The 24,844-nt window shown below is 41.2% G+C and overlaps 1 protein-coding gene across 1 annotated transcript; it reads right to left on the bottom strand.

Annotated features, from left to right (window-relative positions):
• Window position 1: 1 nt before the first annotated feature.
• On the bottom strand, window positions 2–24,775 carry Nat3 (N-acetyltransferase 3). Its single transcript, NM_008674.2, has 3 exons — window positions 24,707–24,775; window positions 24,455–24,617; window positions 2–1,164 (listed from the first exon to the last, which is right to left on the bottom strand). The coding sequence occupies exon 3, from the start codon at window positions 1,156–1,158 to the stop codon at window positions 286–288; it is 873 nt and encodes a 290-aa protein (NP_032700.1). The 5' UTR covers window positions 1,159–1,164; window positions 24,455–24,617; window positions 24,707–24,775; the 3' UTR covers window positions 2–285.
• Window positions 24,776–24,844: the final 69 nt, after the last annotated feature.

Below are 24,844 nucleotides of genomic sequence, written 5' to 3'. Positions count from 1 at the left end.
TCATCATTAAAGCACTTTTATTGCGATTACATTTTTAATGGCACATTTCTTCAAAAGTCATTTAGTTACATAAATGGTTAATTTTGCAGAAAGAGCTATTTGATGTCTATGATTTTCTTACCATAATGTAGGGGACAGATGTTGATATACCAGTCAATCATTGATGAACTTTGTGATGATATCTCAAGGCTTCTCAGTCTGTCACCTAATTTTGCATAATTTGATTGTTTTTCATGAAAGAATAAGTGCATATAGAAACATTAAAGATCATTTCCCCTTATTACTCTAAATAGTAAAAAAGACATTGCCACATTTGGGCACAAGCTTTGTCTCCAAGTGAATTCCAAAAACACTCTTCAGGACTTCTTCTATTTCTTCTTCCTTCAGAGTCTTAAACTCTACCAGATCTATATTGTCCTTATAATTGAACTTCTTATAGGCAAGAATGGTGCCCATTAAGCCATGGACTCCGTCTTTGGTATGTAGGGAACAAAGTGATGTGTTTGTCATCACAGATGTTCGAGATACCTGGTAGTATGTACTTATACTCCAGAAATCTTCAATCGTTCGTGGTTCAAGAGTAAAAGAATATATTTTTCGATGTGTGTTCTTCTCAAGAAAATTAGAATCAATGAATTCTTGGTTTGAAACATATTCTTGTCTTTTAGTTTGTTCCAGGTACCAGGTTCCATTCTCTTCTCTCAGGTGGAAGATGGCAGGAACCTGAGGCTGATCCTTCCCAGATGTCAACTCCAGAGGCTCCCATAGCTGGCAGGAAAATGGGAATGCACTATCTACAATATATGTTTTGCCACTGATGGTCACCTGTAGTAGAAGGTGTATCATAGTGTTACTATACTTGCAGGCTGAAGGGACATAAACACATCCTCCTAACATTGTGGTCTCAAACCCTATCATGGCCAGAGCCCAGTAGAGAAGATGGTTGACTTGAAGACACCACCCTCCCCGCTTCTTCCTCACAATTTGATGAAAGGTGTCCTCTAAGCTCAGTTCCATGGTTTTCCCACAATGGATGTTCAAGTTCTCAAAAGGAATAGCCCGTATCTGATGCTGAAGGATTTCAGTTAATGTCTGCAAGTCCAGTTTGTTGCTGGACTTCTGGTAACCAATTCTTTCAAAGTATGCTTCAATGTCCATGGTCCCCTAAGGCAAGGGAAACAAAACAGTCAAATGTTACTATCTGCACTTGGAGTTCCTTATAAAGGTTATTTATCTCTTAAAGTTATTTAAGAGAAAATGTAAACACACAAATACAAAATTAGCTTTAAATACCTGTCATAATAATTACTTAAAACTGCTTAACAGTGTCTGTGAACCTAGAGAGAAAGTTTATTCATTTATTCTATCATCCAAGTATCAGAAACTAGAAATCTAGATTAGATGATGAGGCAAATGCTATGGTGAAGGGCTAGATGTGATTTTCTCTGTCATGAACGAGCCTTTCTCTGTCATGAAGGGTTCCCAATTGATGTGCTTTAAATAAGCCCAGAAACGGTGCCTAAAAGAAATGAGAGTAGTTAGCAATGGAACACTGGGCCTTTCTTGTCCTTGATGTCCTAGGGAATTTAATTCCTACAACCTAGAGTCATCTGAGAGCAAAACCCACACCAAGGAATTACTTAGATCCTATTGGCTTGTGAGTATGTCTTTGGGGAAAACTGTCTTGCTCATAGGTTGATGTAGGAAGCCCCAGCACCCTATAGGTGACACCATTCTCTAGGGTGGTGGCCCTAGACTATATAAGAAAGCTGGCTAAGCATAAGCTCATGACTAGTCAGCAATATTTTTCTATGGTTTCTGCTTCGTATTCTTTGCAGTCTCAACCTGATCTTTTCAGCCATGGACTGAAATCTACAAACTATAATCTAGAAACCCTTTCCTTCCTTAACTTACTATTCATTGTAATTTATTTAACACGGCAACATAGATAAGACTAGGACACAGACCACTCCATGCCCTATTAGAAAGTTGGGTATGCATTCACATATTGATTGATGCACTCAGGAAACAAGTTACTGAATATCCACTAAGCATTTCCCACTGATATAAAGATGGAATGACTTTCTGTGTGTTACAGAATATTGTTGTGATAAAACTCCACAACCAAGGCACCTAGCAGGATTTATTTGGACTTACAGCTCCAGAAGAATAAAAATCTCTAACCATAACAGGCAGGCATTGGTATCTAAGATTATAGTAACATAATCAATATTAAATATTCTGGAACTAGATGTGTTTAAATTCTGTGTAAGTTAAGCTGGGATTTGAGGTAAAATGCTAAAAGTACTCAGGAAGCAATCTCCAAGAGCTGAATGGAAGCAGCGTTAGCATTTCAGGCTGGCTTGTGGAACCTCTGTACAGGTGTAGACTTTTCCCCTTCACCTTGACAATTAACCTAGGAGAAGACTCAGAGGAAACAGTGAGCATATGCATGGACCCCACTGACATATTTCAGAAACTGTACCTGTTCTAGTTAGCCTCACACAGTTTGAATTCAAGTATCTTGGAATACCTCTTCTTCCTAGTGCAAATGATGGGCTAATTAAAACATGACCTTTCTTGATAACAAAAAGGTAATTTTGAAAACTAAAATATAGAGGATCTCTAAATCTCATGACAAATTTGTGAGGGGATATCTGGGTCAAAGGGGAAATGTGTGGAAGAAAGAATGATGGAGATGTTATCTGCATCTTTAATTTACAACATGTGTTTTCATGTGTTTTGTTTTGGCTAAGGAAACTCCTCCCTCTCCCCCAATGAAATTTTAATGGGAATCCAATAAAGATGACTTAAAAGCAGATTGGTCCAAAGGTTGACTCCCTAGGCTATGTGGCCCTACGTGAAGGTGATTGTGCCCCAACAAGCCAGGTTTGGCCACTGGTTCTCACTAGGAACAACAAAAGAGCTAAGCTAAGAGTGAACAGCAGAAAGGGAAATGTATTCAACACTGGGGAGAAGGACAAAGACATTCAACCAGCCCTCAAGTCTATTTGCAGGGCCCTGGCATGAGGTTTAAGCTTAAATAGAAGACAAGATATATGAGATATGTAAGTCATAAAGTGCACCAGTGTCTCATCCAGATTCTCCAGCAAGGCTGGTCTTTACCACAACATTCTCTCACAAGCAGTAAGTAAGCTCCATTGGCTGCAGATTCCTTCTCTGACTTTTCCCCTGAGCAGGCAGTCGTTTCTTCTCTCCAAAAGAGACTCCTGATGGAATTCTAAATCCCTGAGCACCATTGCTTTAACAGTCTGAGAGCCAAGAAATGGACACGTGTGTATCATTAGTATATTCCCATTTCTGCCAGCCAGGCAGGTTACATTGTCATTCGTGAAGACTATAACAGCACAAGTGCAATTATCAGAGCTTCAGCTGGAGTCTTCCATGTGCACTTCAGAGATTTTTGTTGTTATTGAGAAGAGTTGCAGAAAGCCAGGGACTTGCTTTACTTGATTTCAGTGTGGTATTTCTTTGTCCTATTCCTTCTTTTCTGCTTGCTTTGTTCTCATCCACACTGAAGGCTACTGAATCATTAACACCACACTCCAGAACCCAAACAAGCCAGCCCTTTAACTATCTGGACAGAAAAGGACTGGCTGGGTTGGCCAAACTCAAAGACCATTAACCAACAGTTCATAGTGTTCAGGATACCTACAACTCAGAGATGGCTGTAATGGCACTTCCAGTGATGAAGGAGGAAGAGGGGTATTTCCAGGGAGCCCCAAAAACAAATTGAAAGGAAAATAGTGTTTTAGTGTCCATAGCTAAGATGGCAAAGGGCAAACGAAAGTGAATCTCTGGCAGAGAGTGGTTGAAGGGAAGATAGTTTTAAGTTCTTTCTGAGGGACAGGATAGAACAAAGTGTTTTGCAGGTAAGGCAATGGAAGAAAGGTCTTAGAGAACAGAAACAGCATTTCTAGAGAGATCTGGGGTGTTGTTAGTTGTGTCCAGAGCCAGAAACAGAGTCCTGAGCACAGACCATGGGTCTGACCCCTTTGTAGGAGCATTGCTCTTGAAGAATTCTGTGTTCTGTGATCAGGGACAAAGCAACTGATTAAAACAAGCATGGCAATAAAATCCAAAAACAAAACAAAACACATGTTTTTTGTCAGTAATTGGGGAAAAGGGGGCTAGGCACCTGGTTCCTCGTTACCTCCCCTCCTAAATGAACACCTGCCTGGAAGCCACATGGCCTCTGACCCCACAAGTCTTCATTTTCAAGAACTGAAACTACACAATCGTTTAGAAGATGGGCTGTAGTTGGGTCAGAAAAGAGTTTAGGGTCTCCAACTATGTTGACTTCTGGGCCTTGAGGGATGATCATGAAGACTTAAGATCATAAGGAGAGTAAGAGGCAGAAACTGGCTAGTGGGTTTGGAATAGGGAACTGACCAGAAAACCTCTGAAAGTGTCCTTGGCAAAGGGCCCTTTGAGAAATAATATACTTCTACCTCCCAGAAGGTCCTGTTCCCAGTACAGTTACTAGCAGAGACGTCTCCACAGCTAAGCCTGTTTGTGTCTCTGCTCTAACTGAAGAACAAATTGTTCTACTTCTTTCCATACAGATTCTAGCCAGAACCCTAGCATACTTGCCTGGGCAGTCAGACCCTAGCAAGCTTTCCTGGACACTCACACCCTAGCACATTTTCCAGGTACTCTGGGTTTTCTCTTGGTTTCTGTGAAGCTTCTACCTCCCTTCCTATAGTCACTTGTCAACCTCCGTGTCCAACTTAAAAAGCATGACTTTTCCCTCCCATTCCCTCTTACCTTCCAGCAACTGCCAAGATTTTCCCATGGTCTGCCTGGTTAGTTTTCTCTTAAACTCTATTATAGTGGTCTTTGAGTTTCTTTCTGAGTGAATTTGTAAATTTTTGTATTAATGAGACTAAGAACCCACCAGAAAGAAAATCCCAAAAATGAACAAAAAAATCAAATCCGGTTTCCCTGTCTCATTGGTTTTGTTCAGCTAGTATTTTATTAACACTAAGGACATTATTCTGACTTTTAGATGTCTTCCAATACACTCCATTTAAAAACCTATCTTCAAGACCCTTGATACCTGGTGCTAGCCCTTTGGCACCTACAGCTCTAGTTAATTTCTTTTGTTTGCCTACTGCATAGACTGAGGCTGTTCCTGAAGGTCCCCAGTGCCATGTGCTTCGGTGGGCTGAATAAACCAATTAAGGTCTCCATAACAGCACATCCGCTGAAGATGACAGGAATTAGAGTGTCTGTGTTCCACTGGATCTAGAGGGCTTGCCTGGGGCACATCCAGTACTGCTTCCCATGTGATCCAAGCTACCAATCATGAACCATTGTTAAGTCTTTCTTTACTACCTCAGTCCTTCCTTTCCACTAGACTAGATGACAGTGCTCCCTGTCACTCAGCCATCCCCTCTCACCAGTGTCTTCTAGCTGCTACCTCACCATATCAGATACCCATTTTGAAATGTAACCAACCTATTTTCTTTTTTAAAACAACTATTTTTATTATTTTAATTGTGTGTGTGTGTGTGTGTGTGTGTGTGTGTGTGTGTGTGAGTGAGTGAGTGTGGTACATCCACATGAGTGCATGAGCCCAGAGACGTCAGAGGTAGGTATGTGATCTTTCTTGAGCTGAGTTTATAGACAGCTGTAGGCTGCTTGATGTGGATGCTGGGAAGTGAACTCAGGTGTTCAGGAAGAACAATATGAGCACATGACCACCGAGCCATCTTTCCAACCCATAACCTATTTTGTTCCATTTCCTCTCTGGGTTTTCCTCCTGACTTTTCTGGTGACCACTGGTTGGAGAGGGAGTATTATCGAATACATCTATATTTGGAAGAGACAGGCATTTGAGTTGTTCACAAGCAAAGATTTACTCAGACTCTGAAATACAGGCCATGAACTTAGATCATGGACATTTGATATCAATATTTCATCAAGGAGAAACAACAGGTGAGGTTGGACCCCAGATTGCAAGCTTGAGGAATATAAAATAAGATAGAGTTTCCAAAACTCTCATTTACTATCAAAGCTGTTACTGACATTATACTCGTCCATTGAAGAAACACATATTGAACACTTATTCTCAATCTGGCATTGAACTATACAGCTAAATAGCCCTGTGTGCCTCTGAGGAAGAAGATCTGCAGATTTATCCTATGGGCACCTCGTTGCTACAACGTTTGAACTGAGATGTACATGGAGAATCTTTGTTTTTCCCTGCGGCAAAGTGTGCTGGGAAGTTAACAGTAAAACTGGAAGATGAACAAGAACCTATATAGAAGCATTAAATTACTATTTTCCATCTTTAGTTTTCATAATTTTAGTTTATAAATTATAGTGAAGTAGGCACTAGTGACAATAGAATATGCAAAATATGTTACACGCTCATAGCATATGAGCATTAGAATAAACAAACTGTGTAGCTCTTATACAAAGTTTAGAGCTGTCAGAATTTAGGATTTTATTATTATTAGTTTTGCATAGTATTCTATTAATTTTTATATGAATATATTTTAACAGATTCCTCATACCCTTCTATTACCACCTTTTCCTCTTGCCTATAATCTTTATAGCACTAACATTTACTTTCATCATAACTATATGCCCAAAACAATTGAAGAAAGGGTTTGTTTCGACTTACAGTTCAAGTGTGAGGCCACTAGTTGCATCCACTGTCAGGAAACAGAGTGATGAATGCATGTATTCAGCTAGCTTTGTCCTCCTTATGTACTCCAGGAGCTAATCCATGGAATGGTGCCATCCACATTTAAGGTAGATCTTTCCATCCTGAAGTGTAATCTAGAAAAACCCCTTTCAGATGTACCCAGAGATTTGTTTCCATATTGATCCTAAATCCTATCAACTTGACAACCAAGATAAACAACTCCACCTCTCATCAGTTTGGTATGTCACACATCACTTCAAACTGGAACATTCCACCTCTGCCTCCTCAGCTTTCACTTCTCCTCAAAATACATTCAGTCTATCTCTGTAAGAACCCATAAATGTCAACAGTCCCAACACTTCAAACTCCAAAATCTAAGTCTACTTGGAGATTCAAAACATTCTCTTAATTATGACAAAGGTATGTTTAAAAACCCTACAGAGTTCTAACATATAATTATACAGAGTAAGCATCCAAAACCACTCCAAAAGAGAGGAATTTGGACATAATAAAGAATGGTAAGACCAATATAGGCCAAAATCCAACAAGGAAAGCATCAAATCCTTCAGCTCCATGTCTGGCATCTGGACCTCATGTCGAATTATCTGGCGGCCCAAGGGCTTGAGTAGCTCCACTCCTCCAGCTCTGTGGCCCGCAGTACACACAGTTCTTTTAGGACTGGTTTCAGTCCATGCTTGCAGTTTTCCTCAACAGAAATTCTCCAGTCCTGGTATCTCCAGCACCCTGAGCTCTTCATTGCAACTTTGTCTCACTTTCTCAGCTTCATGCAATATCTTCTTAGACTCTCCTTGTAGAGAATCTAATCCTGTTATCTATTGCCTGGCCTTGGTGGCTCTCTCAAATATTTATTTTCTTTTATTAAAAATATATTTTTATATACTATTTTCTAATTATGGTTTTGCCTTCCACTGCTCATCTCATTTTTTCCCCACAACCCCACCTATCCTGCTTCACACCCTTTCTGTCGGCATCTAAAGGATGACAACAAAATTAACTACAACATGATAATGCAAAAACCAAACAAATCAGAGTAGTACAAAATAGCCAAACAAGAAAAAGCGGCAAAGAAAATGACAATAACTGCAAATAGATGTATACAAACACGTGTAAGTGTATGCGCACGCGCGCACACACACACACACACACACACACACCCACACACACACACACACACACACACACACACAGAGAAACTCCATAGAAACAAATGACACCCTCAATCTTGCATCACACATATCTGTAAAACTCGTGCACTATGTGGACTAAGCTCTCCTGGCAATGTTCCATAGAGCCTGGCCCCTTGGACCACACTTGTATTAGCTTCTGTGACTTGACCGTAAGAGAAATACTTCCATGGGCAGCTACTTTCCAGTAGTTGGGAATCTACAGTGGCATCTCCTTTAGCTTTCCTCTTTAAAATGGATTTACATTTTCACAAACTAGGGGTATGGGTTTAGCATGGCTGGTACAATGTAATTTTTAAAGAAAGAAAGCTAGGCCATAAACAGTGTGTTGTATTGTAAGGATGTAGATTTGGATTTGGTAAAGAGGTTAAACACAAAAAGTAGAGTTTGAAGAAGCCCAGAATATTTTTGGTGTGGGTGATCATAGTACCACCACCACCAGGAAGGTTCACTAGGAGGAGCTGGCTTTGGGCAGATTAATGAAGTGCTGAGATTCGAACAAGATCTGGCCAGATATTCAAGGTATAGATATCTGATTGATAAAGCAACACACAATATAACTAGAAGTCAGAACTTGGGGCATTGATTTTGAAACAAACCTGCCTCAAAGCCACTGTGGACAGCGTGCAAGAGAGTACAGGTAAGGCAGAGGGAAGGAAGGGGATTTCTATACAGGGTCATCAGGAGTTCTAATGAATGCTTTACTGGTCAATGTAAAACTAAATCAACCATCTTTAGTGTTACTGCTGACATTAAGATGAACGAAATTCTTTATTCTTGTTGGCTCATGATAGTATTAAAAATAATAACATTACTAAGCCTGCACGCTTAATTTTATACCAAATAAGCATTCAAAGTTACCTTCCACTTTCACAAGATGATATTAACCTTGGTAATTTTAGAGTTCAGTGACATTTTTAGAAATAAAATCTTTCCAATGCAAATGGAAACTTAAGGCTGGGAATTTGGAATCTGTAAAAATTCAGATGGATCATCACCAAAAAATTACGTACTGAGAAGAAAAACAAATCAAGATATTTATCCAGACAGAAGTCTTGTCTCATTACTTAGTCAAGCACAGTTTTGTACATGGTCATGTTCATCTGCCAAGCAGTGGAGAGAAGTAGAAATATGTATAGTGCAGAGTACTTCCGCAACCTTGTTCCTCATGATTGGGCTGCTGACATCCCACTATGTGCTGAATACAGTCTTCCTCTCAAGCAGGCTCAAACCTTAGTGATATCAACATTTTAGCCTGGGCAATTCATGGTGGGAGGACATATTGTGCTCCTGAAGCATTATGGGGTATTTTACATCATCCCTGATATTGACACTCTGGGTATCAGTCATACTCCCCATGACTGTAATAAATGAAAATCTCTGAATGTATTGAGAATATTCTCATGGAGAGTAAATTGACCTCATTTGAGAGCAGTAGCCTAAAAGATCACTACTGTTAGCTGCTACAGACTCTGAAGAAAGGTACAGGGGAGATGACATTGGCTAATGTCATGGAGAACTGAAGCATAGATGCTGAAGGAATATGACAAAAGCCCCTAACTGGGGCAGTAAGGTAAAGGACGAAAGGATACCATTCATTTTTCCAAGAGTGTATTCGGTGTCAGTGGGATGTGACTTCCTTGAGTTCTACTGTAGTAATTCCTAGAAGGAAGATGGGGGAGGGGGCGTCAGGACATTACTGATTCTAGAGATATAGCTTAATTTGGGGATATGTGTCCTGTGGCATATTTGTTGATGATGCTGTTTTGTGTGTATGTGTGGATATTCTGGGCATGCTATGTATAACCTAAACTTCCTGTGGTGGACTGGTGAGGATTTCTGGCTTATTTGTGTGGTCTTCCTACACAGTATGAGAGGAACACTTCATGAACATCACAAAGGGAAAGAATAGTTGGCATGCTGAGTCTAGGTCAGGGTTACTCAATTACAATCCTCTTCATTATGTGACTTTAGCAAGGCACTTCCATTGACAGTATTCCTATTTCCTAGTCTGAAATATTTTGTAACACTGTAAGGAGGGCTCCTATTCTTTCCTTATGTTTCTATGGTATCTTTTTGTGTCTGAGAGAGAGAGAAAAGTAGTTAATATATGTAAAAAAGTTAAAATAATATTGAGACTCTAAAAATTAGTGTATGCATTGCCCAAGGTCACATAACAGGAACGCTCACAATTCAGCTCTATTCTGTATTATAGAATGATTTCTATTTGTCCTAAATTTGTGTCTATAGTCAGACCAAAACTTAGTAAGACAGATATGGTTTTGGAAGTGGATAATAGGTAGAGTTTACAAGAGTTTGAGGTGCATATGTGAAAAAGAGCCTACTGTCATGTGGACTGTTAGCAGAAATGTAGACAACACACTGCTTCTATGAAAGCCTGGGGCAAGTGAGGGAAACTAATCCTTGCATAAAGTGGGATGTGACTTGCTTGAGTTCTACTGTAGTAATTCCTAGAAGGGAGATGGGGGGAGGGGTGTGATACACCGGAATAGTCATTGGAGACCCTTGTTTTCCTTTTTTAGCACAACTTGAGAGGTCAAAGGAAACTCAGAAAGGAATTGTTTCATGAAATGAAGCCAAAGCATGAAGATTTCAAAGCTCGCAACCTGACCATATTGAAAATAATGAGAAAGTGTGCCCTGCAGAGAATAAGCGGGAGTCTGAATAATAATCTCTTATTGCATGCACATATGTATTTGTATATTATACATATTTATATTCCCAAACATAGCTGATTAATTCCATATTGTTAGCATTTTGTCTAGACTCCACCCCACAGTTACTTGGCAACAGCCAGATGTGCCTGACTCACTATAGAAGAGGTTGCTCTCCCACTCCTCTCTCTTTTGCCTTCTTGCTCTCCCTCTGTCCTCTTATCCTGCTCCCCCTCTCTCCCAATCCCCCCTCTCTCCATGTGCTCATGGTCAGCCTCTACTCCTCTGCCCTCCCTTTCTCTCTCTCTGCCTTTCTCTGTCTCTACTACCTTCTCAAATCCCTTCTCTATGCCCTGAATAAACTCTATTCTATACTGTACCAGTCCCTGGTGGGGGTGGGGGGGGAAGGGATGCCTCAGCATGGGCCTGCAGAGGCACCCCCTTCCCCACACCTGACTGCACATTCACCAAACATTCTCTCTCCCTTTATCTTTTTAAAAAACACAACACATATAATGCTACTTTTGTATGTTTTCAGGGATGACTCTTTACAAAGATTGGTGCGCTTGTCCCATGTTGTCTTTTAAGTAAAAGGAAGACTGGTCTCAAAGGTTATTCAGAGACTGCCACAGTCACCATTGGAGGTCACAACTCCATGCTCATTAGAATAAAGCCAGCTGGGGGCCTTGTAACTAGCAACACATTGTGACCAAATGCTATTTGGTATTTTGGAACTAGCATATTTTAATTCTGCACTCATAAAGCCTGGACTTAAAATAAAACAAAAAGCAGGAAGCCCTGGGAATATTGTCAGTGAGGGGACTAAGTGAAAACTCTCAGCTCTACATTGATTTGCCGCATCTCTGTTGAGTTATTGGCAGTTTCTTTTCAGCTCAGTGTCAGCATGGCAGAGCCCTCAGTGTAAATAACTATAAAGCCCACTGAGTCTCTCCTTGCCTGTCTTAACGGAATATAGGTTGACTTTTAGTTTTAATTAAAAAAAACATAAGATCTTCCATAAATATCCTAGAAATGATAGGAAAGATAGTTTTAGATGATAACACTACGTTTACTTATTTATTTTAAAAGATATTTTTGTGGTTCATAAATTATGAAGGGTACCTCAGTGTTGGGAAGATGGCAAAGCCGTAAGCTGGCCACCTGTGTTGCACAGGGAAATACAGAGAAAAGATAATGGTACTGGAGGATAGAACACCATGAGCTCTATGCTTAGAGGTCTGGGGAGCTACTAAGAGTAAATCCAGAAAAATAAATCAACCAGATGGTTAAAGCCCTGGTTATATGGGGGAGTAATGAAGCACATTTTATTGCCTCTATTATTATTAAGATATGTCCCAGACACATCAGTGCTCACTAAGTAGTGGTTGAGCCTTCTATTAGTTACTTTTCTTGTTATAGGACCAATTTCCCAAAAGAATAAACTGAAGAGTTTATGTTCCCTCCCATTTTGAAGGGATCTAGTCCCTCATGGAAAGGGACACAAGGCAGCAGGAGCCTGAGGCAGCTGCTCACATTGCATCTGCAGTTTGGAGACAGAAACCGAAAAAAGGTTGGGGCCCAGTTCTCTTTGTCCTTTGTATTCAGATCTGGACCCAAGCCCATGGGGGGTGCTGCCATATTCAAACTGATTCCTTTTCTCCTATTAAAGCCTTCTGAGATACCCTTATAGATGCAGAAATATTTCCTAGGTGATTCTAAATCCAGTCCTGTCAACAAAGAAAATTAACCATGTATACCTGGTCTTTCTGAGTAATAATAATAATAATTAAACAAGACCAACCTCATATGTGTGTGCACCTGCAGTCCAGAAGAGGGCATCAGATTTTCTGGAGCTGGAGTTATAAGTGGTTGTGAGCTGCCAATGAGTGCTTGGAAATGAACTCCGGTCCTCTGCAGAGAAGTGCCCTGAACCACTAAAGCCATTTTTCTCATCTACCTGTTCCTCTGTTTAAATGTCAGTTTATTTGGAGATATTGAAACAGAATAATAAATGTAGGGTATGTCACTAGAAAGGAAGAAAAACTATGTGATCAAGGAATCTGTTATATTAACTTTTTCTAGCTTCTGAAAAGATTAGGGAGTCCAAGATAAACGCTGGGAGAATGCCTTACCAGTTACAGTAAATTCAAGAAAGAAAACAGTTGTAGAAGAATAGAACTACACAAATATGGAAATGCCTAAAAGAAGGAAAGCACATTATACGTTTGGGATTAGAAGGTGAGATTTAAAGGGTAAAAATAATATGTTTTAAAAGATGTTGAATGCAAGAATGAAAGCAAGGTACATCATTAGATCTTTACAGGAACCTTGCAGTAGAGCATGTAATATGGCCTCCATTATAAAGAGCTTAAAATTATCTTGATGAACTTGTGCAGTTTAAGGGGATTTAAAAATCAGAAAATGATGTAAGGAATAAACACTGCAAGTACAAAGTTAATGATCAACTAAGATCTCTATAGACAGCACAATCTCCCCTCAGTCCCTGTGAATGACAAGCTTACACCCACACCTAAGGCTCAGGGAACATCGAAGAAGATGGGAAGGGAAGATTATAAGAGCCAGAGGATCAGGGACTTTGCCATGAGCTTGTGTCTTCTAGTAACAGGTGAAACCACACCAGTAAAGAATCAGTAACATGGCCTCCCAGATGTGAGCTGAACAAGGATGCCACCATCGAAAGACCAAACAGCTTGGGGAAAAGCCTTGGAGGCACCAGTCAGTCCTTCACAAAGTACTACAGGCAACTGAGCAAAGCAGAGAGTAGAGAGGTGGCCCTTTCAAGGGAAGAAAACACTAAATGATTGTCCAATGAAAAAATGGTCAACCTGAGAACATAAATATAACAGTATGAATACATTATATGGATTCAACAGGCAATACTTTGTGTATATGTGTATATATGTAAGTGTATGTATATGTACATGTATATAGAAATACATAGATGCATGCAGTAACAATTGATGAAAAAAGGGGGAATGAATTTGAATGAGAGTGAGGCAGGGAGAAGATTATGGGAGGGTTTTGATGGAGGAAAGGGAAGGGAGGATGTTCTAATTAAAATAGAATCTTAAAAACAAACTGAAAAGACAGGACAAGCTTGGTATTCACAGTAAAGGCTGACAAGGATGGCCTACTACTCCCAGACTAGCTACAGGGAAATCAACACAGAACGGACAAGGGATCATCCTCCTGGAGCATCCAAAGGGCAACATTCACAAATGGGAGAGAAACATGTGTGAGAGCAGGAGAGGGACTGCAGAAATCAGATCTGATAAACAAGAGAGACAAGATTCTGGGTAAGCCTGATTCTATGTGTTTGACATTGGAATATATTCTAGTCAAATTATAGAAATCCTAAATTAAAGAGTTATTTAAGCAGCTGGCAAAAGAAAAAAAGTTCCTTTGTACGAAGAAAAGATCCATCTGGCAACCAACTATTCTACAGAAAGATCCAAAGGTGAAGTAAGGGAACCTGTCTCTGAAGGATGAAGGGAAGCGCCACCCTGGAACCCTATTCGGCTAGTGTCCCATTGAATGAGGGAGGCGTGCACACAAGGGCAACCTCAAGCATGAAAGCACTCGAGAAACTTAGCAAATCTGACTTTTCCTGATGATGGATTCCTCTTCATTAGCCAGCAGATGAATAAATCCAAAGGACACCCAAGAAAGAAAGAGGCCACAGTACCAGACCACAGTGAGCCTTGGCTCCTTTCATATAAGGCGAAGGTTAAAAAGAGCAGATGAACATTGTGGAAGCTGAGCGAATATTTATCTTATGCAGCAGTAGAGACTGGAAATCTGAAAACTGAGAAAGACCAGAGAAGACCTGACCAATATCATCAGCAATGATTTTTGGGCCATTCAAAAGGTTAGTGAAAGGAGCGGTTCATCAGCTGGGGACATAGGGTTAGGACTCTGGAAGAGGGCAGCCTGTTGGGATGCTATCTGTAAGTCATGTGGATCTATGGATTTCCCTCATGATTTTCTGTGATCATGCTTGCCTTATGAGCTTTTATCTAAGGCCTGTGTTCTTCCCCAGAATGCTCATGAACCTCCACAGCTTCCCTGCCCTCTTTTTCTGAGAAATGGAGAACCATTCAGTGTGCTTCTCGAAAGGATTGGGCCAATGACTTACACAAGGTCTTGAAAGCAAAGCTACTTTACATAGAACCTGGACAAACTTTTGAATTATGATAGATAGATAGATAGATAGATAGATAGATAGATACATACATACATACATACATACATACAATCAGCTTTTCCCCCAGAATTCCTAAGAGACTCACTTATAGATGCTTGACCTATGTCAGGTTTAGGAGTAACTAATCTATTTATCTTGTGTTTTTGAAATGCTATATGATAGAAAGTCAATGTAGACAGGCTGAGGCCTCTTCCAAAGGAATTTCAGAGCCATTAGAAAGCATTTAGCTTTTCTCTGCTGATCACATGGATACTTGCCCACTACTGATTAGCCAGCATTCACAGGTGGGCCAAAAGGGGCTGCTTGCCCCCTCCTTGCTCTCTTGCTCTCTTGCTTTCTCTTGCTCTTTCTCTGCTTCCCTTCCCCCTCTCTCCCATTCCACTTTCCCCTTTCTCTCCACGTGCTCATCACAGCCTCTACTCCTCTACTCTATCTATTTCTCTCTCTCTATTTCACTCTATGTCTCTCTCTCTCTCTCTGCCTTTCTCTGCCTCTACTACCCTCTTAACTCCCCTCTCCGTGCCCTTAATAAACTCTATTCTACACTGTACGGTCATGTGGCTGGTCCTTCAGGGGTAAGGGATGCCTCAGCATGGGCCCACTGAGGCACCCCCTTCCCTTATACCTTACCACAGAACATAGTCCACCCCCTCTCATTACATTTTTATAAACACAACACTAGGAGAACAGGCTAATGTACAGAATTTAAGCCTTTATGATATCTTCACCCTTCTTGGTTCTGTTTCTGCCTCTGTATCTTTGTGTGATATATACATATATTATATATGTATTTATCTATTCAATTTTATTTGTCAAACAATCTTTATTTTCCCCAAATGGAGTTATGAGCAGATGTGCAATACAGAATTAAAGGCAGATTGGGCCAAAGGAAAACCATCTGTGCTGTACCTGAAGGCCACAAGTAGCCCAAGTGTAAGTAGGAGGGACTCAGCTGGCATGGTCTATGTATCTTCATCTACGTCTGTTATTACTAAATAGAATGACAAAGAGAACTAGTGATTAGTGCTCATGTCAGTCTCTGTATCTGTGTATTTTCTACCCTTTCTCATTTGTTTCTTGGACCTTTCCCACAGTGAAAGGCATAGCTTCTCACCACATTAATACTATAAATCTATTCCCTACCAAACCAGCCCTTGACCATCTAGAGAAAAGGACCCGAGAAACTGGTCATATAGCAAGGCCATCACTCAGCAGTCATTACAGCTTACAGGAGATCTGCCTTTCAGCCCTGGTTCCCTGTGCCTCTCTTTCATATTCAAAGATCACCATAGGGTATTTGCAGACAGCACAAGAGCCACTGGGAAGGAACAGGGGAACCACAGCTGAGGAAAATAAATCCCAGGGCAGGGAGCTGACAGAGAAAACTACAAGGTTTCCATAGGGGATAGAATGTTGTCAGCTGCTAGGAGTCTGAGGAAATTCAAGGAGGGGCTGAAGAATGGTTTCAGAAATGAGCTAAGCAATGCACTGTTCTGGGCAGGGCGCCCAGAGCAGACACAACACTTCATCCAAAGCAGAGTTTCCATGGGCTCCTCACTCCTGGTGCTCTTTGAACCTCACTCTGCTGAGATTGTGTAATTAGTGTTGAAGAGCAATCCTTTAATCGCAATGAAACTGAAGCAGTTGATTTCTGTGTCATTGAAAAATAGTGGACACCCGCACTACTAACATTTCTTACAACTTAATTTTTCCCAGGAACACCTTTACACCTTATAATAAATAATTCCACTAGAGACATATGTTAGACCACTACGTTTCTTATTAACTAATATAAGATGGGCAGAGCTTGCTATCCACTTCCACTTCTCCTCTCTTGATTAATTGTGTCCTTCCAAGACAGACTCTACTGGGGATATATGATAGTGAACACTATCATTAAAATGCCCTTGGTTGAACCTGACATAGCTGTCTCCTGTGAGGCTCTGCCAGTGCCTGACAAATACAGATGTGGATGCTCATAGTCATCCATTAGACAGAGCACAGGGTCCCCAGTGAAAGAGCTAGAGAAAGTACCCCAAGGAGCTGAAGGGGTTTGCAGCCCTATAGGAGGAACAACAATATGAACTAACCAGTACCCCCAGAGCTCCCTGGGAATAAACCACCAATCAAAGAAAACACATGGTGGGACTTGTGTCTCTAGCTGCATATGTAGCAGAGGATGGTCTAGTTGTCCATCAATGGGAGGAGAGGCCCTTGGTCTTTCGAAGATACTATGCCCCAGTATAGGGGAATGTCGGGGCCAGGAAGTAGGAGTGGGTTGGTTGGGGAACAGGGAGAGGGGAAAGGAGATAGAGGAATTTTGGAGAGGAAACTAGGAAAGGGGATAGCATTCAAGATGTAAATAAATAAATAAATAAATAAATGCCCTTGACTGTCCACCACAGAGATTTAAGGTAATCCATATTAATAAAGACACCAGGCACTTCACGCACAAGGTCCAGAGAACCCTGAATCGTAACTGAACTGAATGCTGCCTCCCCAAGGAATAGCTTTCATGGTACCAGAAGGTACCATCCAAGCTGCCAATGAAGGAGACAACCAGCATTCCTACCTAGATTTGATGCCTATGAACCACATTAATGACCAGTATGGCATGATAACTCTAAGAGCACACATACCTTGGTGGTAGCCAACAGCTAACTGGACTTAAGGCCCATTCAAGAAGAAGAAAAGCATGCCTAGTACTAGAACCATAACCAACTTCCCAGAACTAGTGAATTCTTGGGTCTTGGAGGACAACCTACAACCACTACTCAACCACGGTAACCTATAACTGCATTCTAAATATTTGTCTTTAGTCTCACAAATAACTGTAGTACTAAGTTCCATCAAGAAAACTTCTCTTAACAACAGACAGAGACCATTACAGTAAACTGGAATGCAGAACTATAGAGACCAGTCCCAATAGATACAACAAATAGACTCCATGAGTAACTCCCATTTTACACATGAATAAAAGGAATTTAGAGGAGCTCAGAGATTTGTTCAGGTCCTCGTGGAGAAATAGAATGCTCAGTGACTGTTACAGTCACTGGACAGTTTGAAACAAGCCTGTCAGATTCACTGGTGTCCCACAAAGTATTTATATCAATACTTTCTAAGCATGTGCCACTTAAACATTTTAATCAAGTGAGTTTGAAGTTCAGGAGCTATCACTTACTTGATTTCCCTTTAAGATAGGAAGAAAGCCCAATTTAATAGGCATTGCAAGTGAGTCAGGGAGCTTCAATTGGAACTGCACCCAGAAGGTAGGCCAAGTGCTGTGCCATCTCTTCAAGTCTATGGAAGTGCTCTAACTAGCTGTGAGGTCCCCTTTTCATGGACTCTAATTACAAACAATCCTCAGGTTTTGCAAACAGTAGCTGTTTGAGCCTTAGGTCGCCCAGTAGATTTTTCTTCAAATAATCTCACTGAAAAGAAGAGTTTACATTATCTGATAGCTCTCATGTTTCAGGCTGTGGGGAACGTACCTTGTATGTCACATTATTCCTGCTGTGCTGAAGCCTGAGGTCAAACATCCTATGTCTATCTGAGCAGATCCAGCATCCCATAGGTTGCAAAAGAGAAAGATGGAGGCTTCAGGGCACATTCACTCCTAGCTTACTCTTCCTATTATTTATTGCATATAGTAAATAGTCTCTCTTTTCATTTTTCTTTCTTTTGTTACAAGACTCAGGGTTAGAATACTGACAAGAAGATTAATTAACCAGAGAGATAGAGAGTGTTGAGAAAAATAAATTGAGCTTGATTGAGGGTGGGGGAAATGAAGAAGGAAGGGAACATCTTAGTACCACCTTCCACTTCTCTGGGAAGCATGGAGATTGGTGGGCTACCTGAGAGAATCAGCGATTTTCCAGGACCTTCAGTGTGATCATCTGACCCTTTCAGCCCAGGAGTGTAAAGAAGTGTGATCATCTGGTCCTTCTACCCCAGGAGTGCAATACTTGTCAGGACACAGGGTTTTCGTGTCTTGAGAACAGAGCATTCTTTCTAGCCAGGCTTGTGGTCTGATACTGGTTCCTGGAATCAGCTCATAATAATAATTATAATAATGATAATGATGATATAATAATAATAATAATAATAATAATAATAATAATAATAATAATAATAATAAAAGTTCATAGTACTGCAGGATAACAGCCAGGGTCTGAGTGTGAGAAAGAGAACAGAATAAAATCAGATGGAGTCACTGATTACGGCACACACTACAACTCACCTCACTCTATTTACCTGTCCATGCAAAGGCAATTTGTAATGATTGAGTTTGGCACATGTATGTGAGAAGTAGAAGCCACATGCTCAGTTCAGTTTATGGTTTTGGTTAACACTAATGATATTGCTCTTTACCTCTTGAGGTTCCAGGGATGTTTCCCTCTATACTCTATTTTAAAGTCTGTTTTTAGGATGCAGTTGATGCCCTTCTACTAATCCTCTGGCACCAACTATTCTAGTATAATTCTCTGCTATGCAACCCAGCACTCTAGAGATCAATGGTTCTCAACCTTCCTAATGCTGGAAGCCCCAACTATGAATTACTAGTAGCACCAGGATTATTTTGGTGCTACTTCATAACTGTATTTAGCTACTGTTAAGAACCATAGTGTAAATATTTTGGGAAATAGAGGTTTGCCAAACAAATAGAGACCCACAGGTTGAGAACTACTGCTCTAGATCAAGGTCCACATTGCCTACACTTGAATAGGCTGGATAAGCCTTCAAATGATGCTCCCTGGGACAGCACCTTAACCGTTGATGAGATGTTTTACCTGCTGCAGTTGAGGTGCTCAAGGCTATTCTCGAGTGTTTCCCAGGGTTGCTCAAGCTGCTTTTGTTTACAGGTAACCTATCAATCATACACCCTTTGTATATCCTGAAACTACCTTTCATCCTTTTGTTCTTTCTATTCAGACCAGGTGTCCCCACCCCACACACCAGTGTCACCCAAGCGTTATGTAAATATACCAAATAACCCACACTACAACATAACCTATTGTTCAATTCTCTGCTTTTGTTTTTCCCTTGGAGGTTGGAGGTCCCCCTAATATCATCTAATTGCAAAACTGCACCTTAACCTTTAGCTACTGGGACAGGCTCATGGAGAGGAGGAGCCAGCTTGGGACAAATTGATGAATTGCTGGGTTTTAGACATGATATATTCTAAATATTCATAAAATTTAGATATTGCGTATCACAAATTATGGATACGATTGATGCTTGGGACAGTCCTTTGAGGTCCGCTCATTCGAAGCCTTTATTTGTGGGAGAGAATGACAAGGTGAGATCCCAGGTTAGGAGGTATAAACTGTTATCTGGTGTGATTTTAGGGTATTTGACCTGACAATATGAAACAGAGGTCACACAATACATTGGTGTGGCTGTGGACATTAAAATGAACGGGTTTATCTTCTTTGGTCCACAATGATATTAAAAGGACTAATAACATCTATAACATCACTCTATTCTACATTTTTACCTTGCACCAAACAACCATGTAAAGTGAGCTCCTGTGTCTCAAGACAGCAGTTTCAGTAGTGTCCAGTGACGATTTTAGAGATGACAAACATTTTCCCCTTACACATAAAGAAGGAAAACTCACATAATCCCTGAAATTTGGATTCTGTAAAATATCTGAGAGATTGATTCTTCTTACCCTGAAGGACTACTTGCACCGAAGAAAATCACACCAGTGCACATATACAAACAAATAGCCTGGCTCATTCCTCAGGCAGGCATGACTTAACATGTGCTCCTGGTTCTCTGCAAAGCTCCAAGTAGAAAACTGTGTAGTCTACTCATCTCTCCTCATCCTTCTTCCCATGGCCCTGACAGTCTACTCTGTGTTTAAGATAAGCACTCCTTTGCAGAAGTTCCACACATGGGCAATACTGGTGTCTAAGGTTGTGTTAAACATTGTGATAGGTCAGCTTGTAGATTACAGTACATATTTCACTATCCCCAGCCTCTCTCTACCAAGTGACAGTAACACTGTTTTTCTTCTCTCCACATTGTACCAACTAAAAATATCTGTAGACACTGTCAAATGTCCCACTGGAGGATAAGTTTTCCCCCATTAAGGAATCGTTGCCTTAAATATGAATATTCCTGAAGGGTGCTTCTAGTCTTTGTGTAGAAAGGAGCAAAAGAAACCCACATCGCCAAAGCACTGATCTGATAGGAGTGTTTACATAGTACTTTGGTGGGGAAGGTAAAAGCAGAAAGAGCCAGAGTAGCTTTGAAGAACAAGAGGACACTACCCATCTTGCTATGGGTGGTGTGCGTGCGTGTGTGTGTGTGTGTGTGTGTGTGTGTGTGTGATTAGGACATTACCTATCATACAGAGATGTGGTTCATAATTACTTGATGCTTCCCATGATGCATTTGTAAACAATTCTCTCCTGTGTGTGGTATTGGATGCTATGGACTGCCTTTATACAACCTTAGCTTCCCCTGGGTGGAACTGGTGAGGAACTCTTGGCTTCCTCACCTGTCTCTTCCACTGTGACATGAGGCACACACTTCATGAAGAAAGAGCTCTGGGTGGTGAACTTCATGATGATCTCTTGAAGAAGATTTGAAGAGTTAAGGATGAGGTTTGTTTTCTCCTTTGTGCTTAGTCACACATGAGAAGACATGAGAAGACAGGGAGAGCTTGAAGCTACTGTGAGTTGAAAACCAGTGTGAGAAGATTTGGAAATTCTTTGCTTATCTGTGCTGAGAAAAAGATAAAGGAGTAGGTTCTAGAGGGATCTCAAAGGATTGGCCCAGATAACTAAGGGCTGAAGAAATGAAGACTGACTCCCAGATGCAACCAAATATCTGAGTGGCACTTTCTTAAGGTCAACATCACAGTAACTGCCTCTTGGATCGTCAACCATGATGTCATTGTTCTGGTGACCTGGATTTTAAAGATGTGACCATTATTGATACTGAAAAAGAAAAGAGGAGTATTCATTCTTGAAGCCTAAAACCCAGTGGAATTTCCTTTGTCTTTGAATTTGCTTAGAGAATCTTTATTTTTTTCCCTCCTTTTTAAAACGGGAGTATCTACAGTTTCACTCTTTGTGTAGAAAGCAGACAATCTGTCTGATTTTATGGGCTTACAATGGAACTGAAATTTTGTGTCAGGTAGAATCATACCTCAATGCTACCCACATTGTAGATTATATCTAAGTCACATTGGGCTTAGCTTTGATTTGGGCATGCATTGGGAGTTATGCGGATGTTAGAATACAGGGAATACGTTTTGTAAACAAGAAGGTAATGAATTGGGGGGAAGGTGCTAGAGGGAAAAATGTTGTGCGTTGAATTATAACCACGCTCAAATACTTGTGCTGGAGTCCTAAGCCAGGCCCAGGCCACCTTAGAAGCTGATGATATTTGATTTAGGTCTTTAAAGAGAAAACTAAGAGGACAATATTTCTGGACTGTAGTCCAATGTGACTCAAGTTCTCACAGGAAGAGATTGGGAACAGACAACACGTAGACTGTCAATTGTGATATGATGGGTCGTAAGAAACCTCCAGACATCAAGCCTTCCAACATCCAGGTCATGGACTTGTAGCCTTTAGAACGCTGTGCTAAAGTATTTCATTTATTTTAGCTGGTGTGTGTGTGTGTGTGTGTGTGTGCGTGCGCGCACGCGCGCACACGCGTGTGCGCTACTTAGTTCTCATAAGGAAATACAACTGCATATAATAACAAACTACCATTTGAAGTAGCCACCAGATGTGGCTTATCAGAGCCATGCAAAGCTTGTTCTTAGGACTGGGCCACACAGACTTATCTGGCACTAAGAGACTGTTGACACCCACCCTTTTCACAAAACTGTCCCATCAGCACTCAGTCCTGAAGTCTTGGCTTCCAGAGAGGCTGGGTACAGAAGAATGAACCAACTCAGCGTTTATTTTAGAAATGGCTGCTACTTCTTCCATCAGTAAACATGCATACGCACTGACACTGGTGTTCCCAGGCATCTGTTCTCTGCATTATTGATATCTCATGGCCTGGTTAACTATTAAAATATTTAAATGAGTCCCAGACTCCAAACTCCACTGAACAAGAATGTAACATTATTTTATGCTTTTTATTAGATATTTTCTTTATTTACATTTCAAATGTTATCCCCTTTCCTAGTTTCCCCTCCATAAAACCCCCTATCCTCTCCCCCCTTCCTCTGTTCCCCAACCTCCCCCACTTCCATTCCCAGTCCTGGCCTTCCCCTATACTGGGGCATAGAACCTTCACAGGGCCTAGGGCTTCTCCTCCCATCGATGACCGACTAGGCCATCCTCAGCTAAGAATGTAGCATTTTAAAGTCTTTTCTGTAAAGAAGAGACAAAAATCCAATGATTAGAAGGCAAGTGGCGAGCTTAGCCTAGCCACTGTTCAGACAAGAGTTCATGTGGATGAAGAACTGGCAGCTTCCCAGAGGAACAGTGCTATGAGCCGTTATGGCAGAGAACGGGGTGTATGGCCTTTGTTAGGAATCAAGGTTTGCCCTTTCTCCTGGCTAGGACCAAAGCATGTTACGAGTCTTCCTTGTGTTTGTTAAAACAAGCTCTGTGATTATTGGTCTATACAATTAGTCTGGTTTGGTGTTACCTATCAGGGAGATCGGAGGGTCTGTTTTAGGTTTAAGGTGGAATTTAAAGCTTTTTATAAATGTTGGCTAATCAGAACCAGCTCCTGTACATGGTGTTTGTTTCTCTGGCAATTTTGCTTTGAACGCAGTGCTCACTTCTTGTGCCATGGTTTAAGTACTTTTCTACAAATACAGATGGAGTCGTATGTGATTTTAAAAAGGATTTATTTGTGTGGGGTGTGTGTGTGTGTGTGTGTGTGTGTGTGTGTGTGTGTGTGCCACACGTGCCCCACAGCAGCCAGAGGGTATATATTCATATAATGAAGATGTACTCATTTTTATATTTTTCAACCAAGGTGTGCTTAACACTCAGTAAGAGCCCGTCAACAGAGCCTCTTCACATAGGGGTAGGAGATTCATGAAGCAAGCAGGTACACAGCACCCCAAGATGGATCTGTAATCATCACCCATATTAAATGCAATCGGATCACTGAAGGAAGGAGCTGTTATTTCTGCCTGAGAGACCTGGAAAGTATTTTCACAGGAAATCCATATTTTTGTGTAAATATGAAAACAGCTTTGAACTTATTTGTATTTTTTTGTTCCCGTGTTGTCTTCTTCGCATTGTTAGAACAAGTCGGAATCAAGAAATGAGGAGTGAGTTGGATGAGGAGAGATGGGTGGAGGGGCTGCAGTCCAGAGGCGGCACTCTGGGAAGTTATGAGAAAGGATATAAATGTGGATAAGGGCCAGATTTGATTTCAGGTTTCAGACAGCTTGGCTCATAGTAATCCGTGGAGCTCAGATGTCACCTTCCTGTGGAGCAGCCTCTGAAGTGCCAGTCAGAATTAATCCTTGTCCTCTACCCAGAAGGAATAAGGCATGTGTGGCGGTAAGCAGCGAATGCTCTGAGACAGCACAACTTGTGCTCCCACCCCCCCCCCCCCAGTTTCTTCTCCGGAGAAGTCTTGTTCCTTTAACTTTCATCTCTCAGGGGACCCAACACAGGAAGATGCCACCAGGGAGTGTTGAAACAATGTTAAGAGTTAGCAGTGTACTGATACTCACCAGCTGTGTCCTCTCTAAGCGCCTGACAGCCACCGCCTGTCCATCTGCTACTCTCCTTTCATGTCTGGGTCCCTGAAGGCTGATAGTTCCTGTGACAAGAGGCTGGAGCACAGCAACCCTGGTGGCTCTTCTACAGCGTTTGTTCATAGTCTGATAATTCAGTCTAAGGAATCAAAGTATCTATTAACTTCTTCACCTTAAAATTGGGGGTTTGGCACACTTAGGCACCTCGGAGTCTCAGGGGAGACTGACCTGGCCACCTCCAGGAAGTACCAGCCGGCTTCCTTCACTCTTGTTCCTCCATCTTAGGTCTCCCCTTCCCAGCAGGGCTGTCACACAGAGCATTGTGGGTAGCCCGGGTGTGCCAGCCATATCCTATAAGGTGGCCTG

This window comes from Mus musculus, chromosome 8 (genome assembly GCF_000001635.26).
Source record: "Mus musculus strain C57BL/6J chromosome 8, GRCm38.p6 C57BL/6J".
Taxonomy (NCBI): Eukaryota; Metazoa; Chordata; class Mammalia; order Rodentia; family Muridae; genus Mus; species Mus musculus.
Note: the sequence above shows the minus strand (reverse complement) of the source record. Positions and strands in the feature narration are given on the sequence as shown.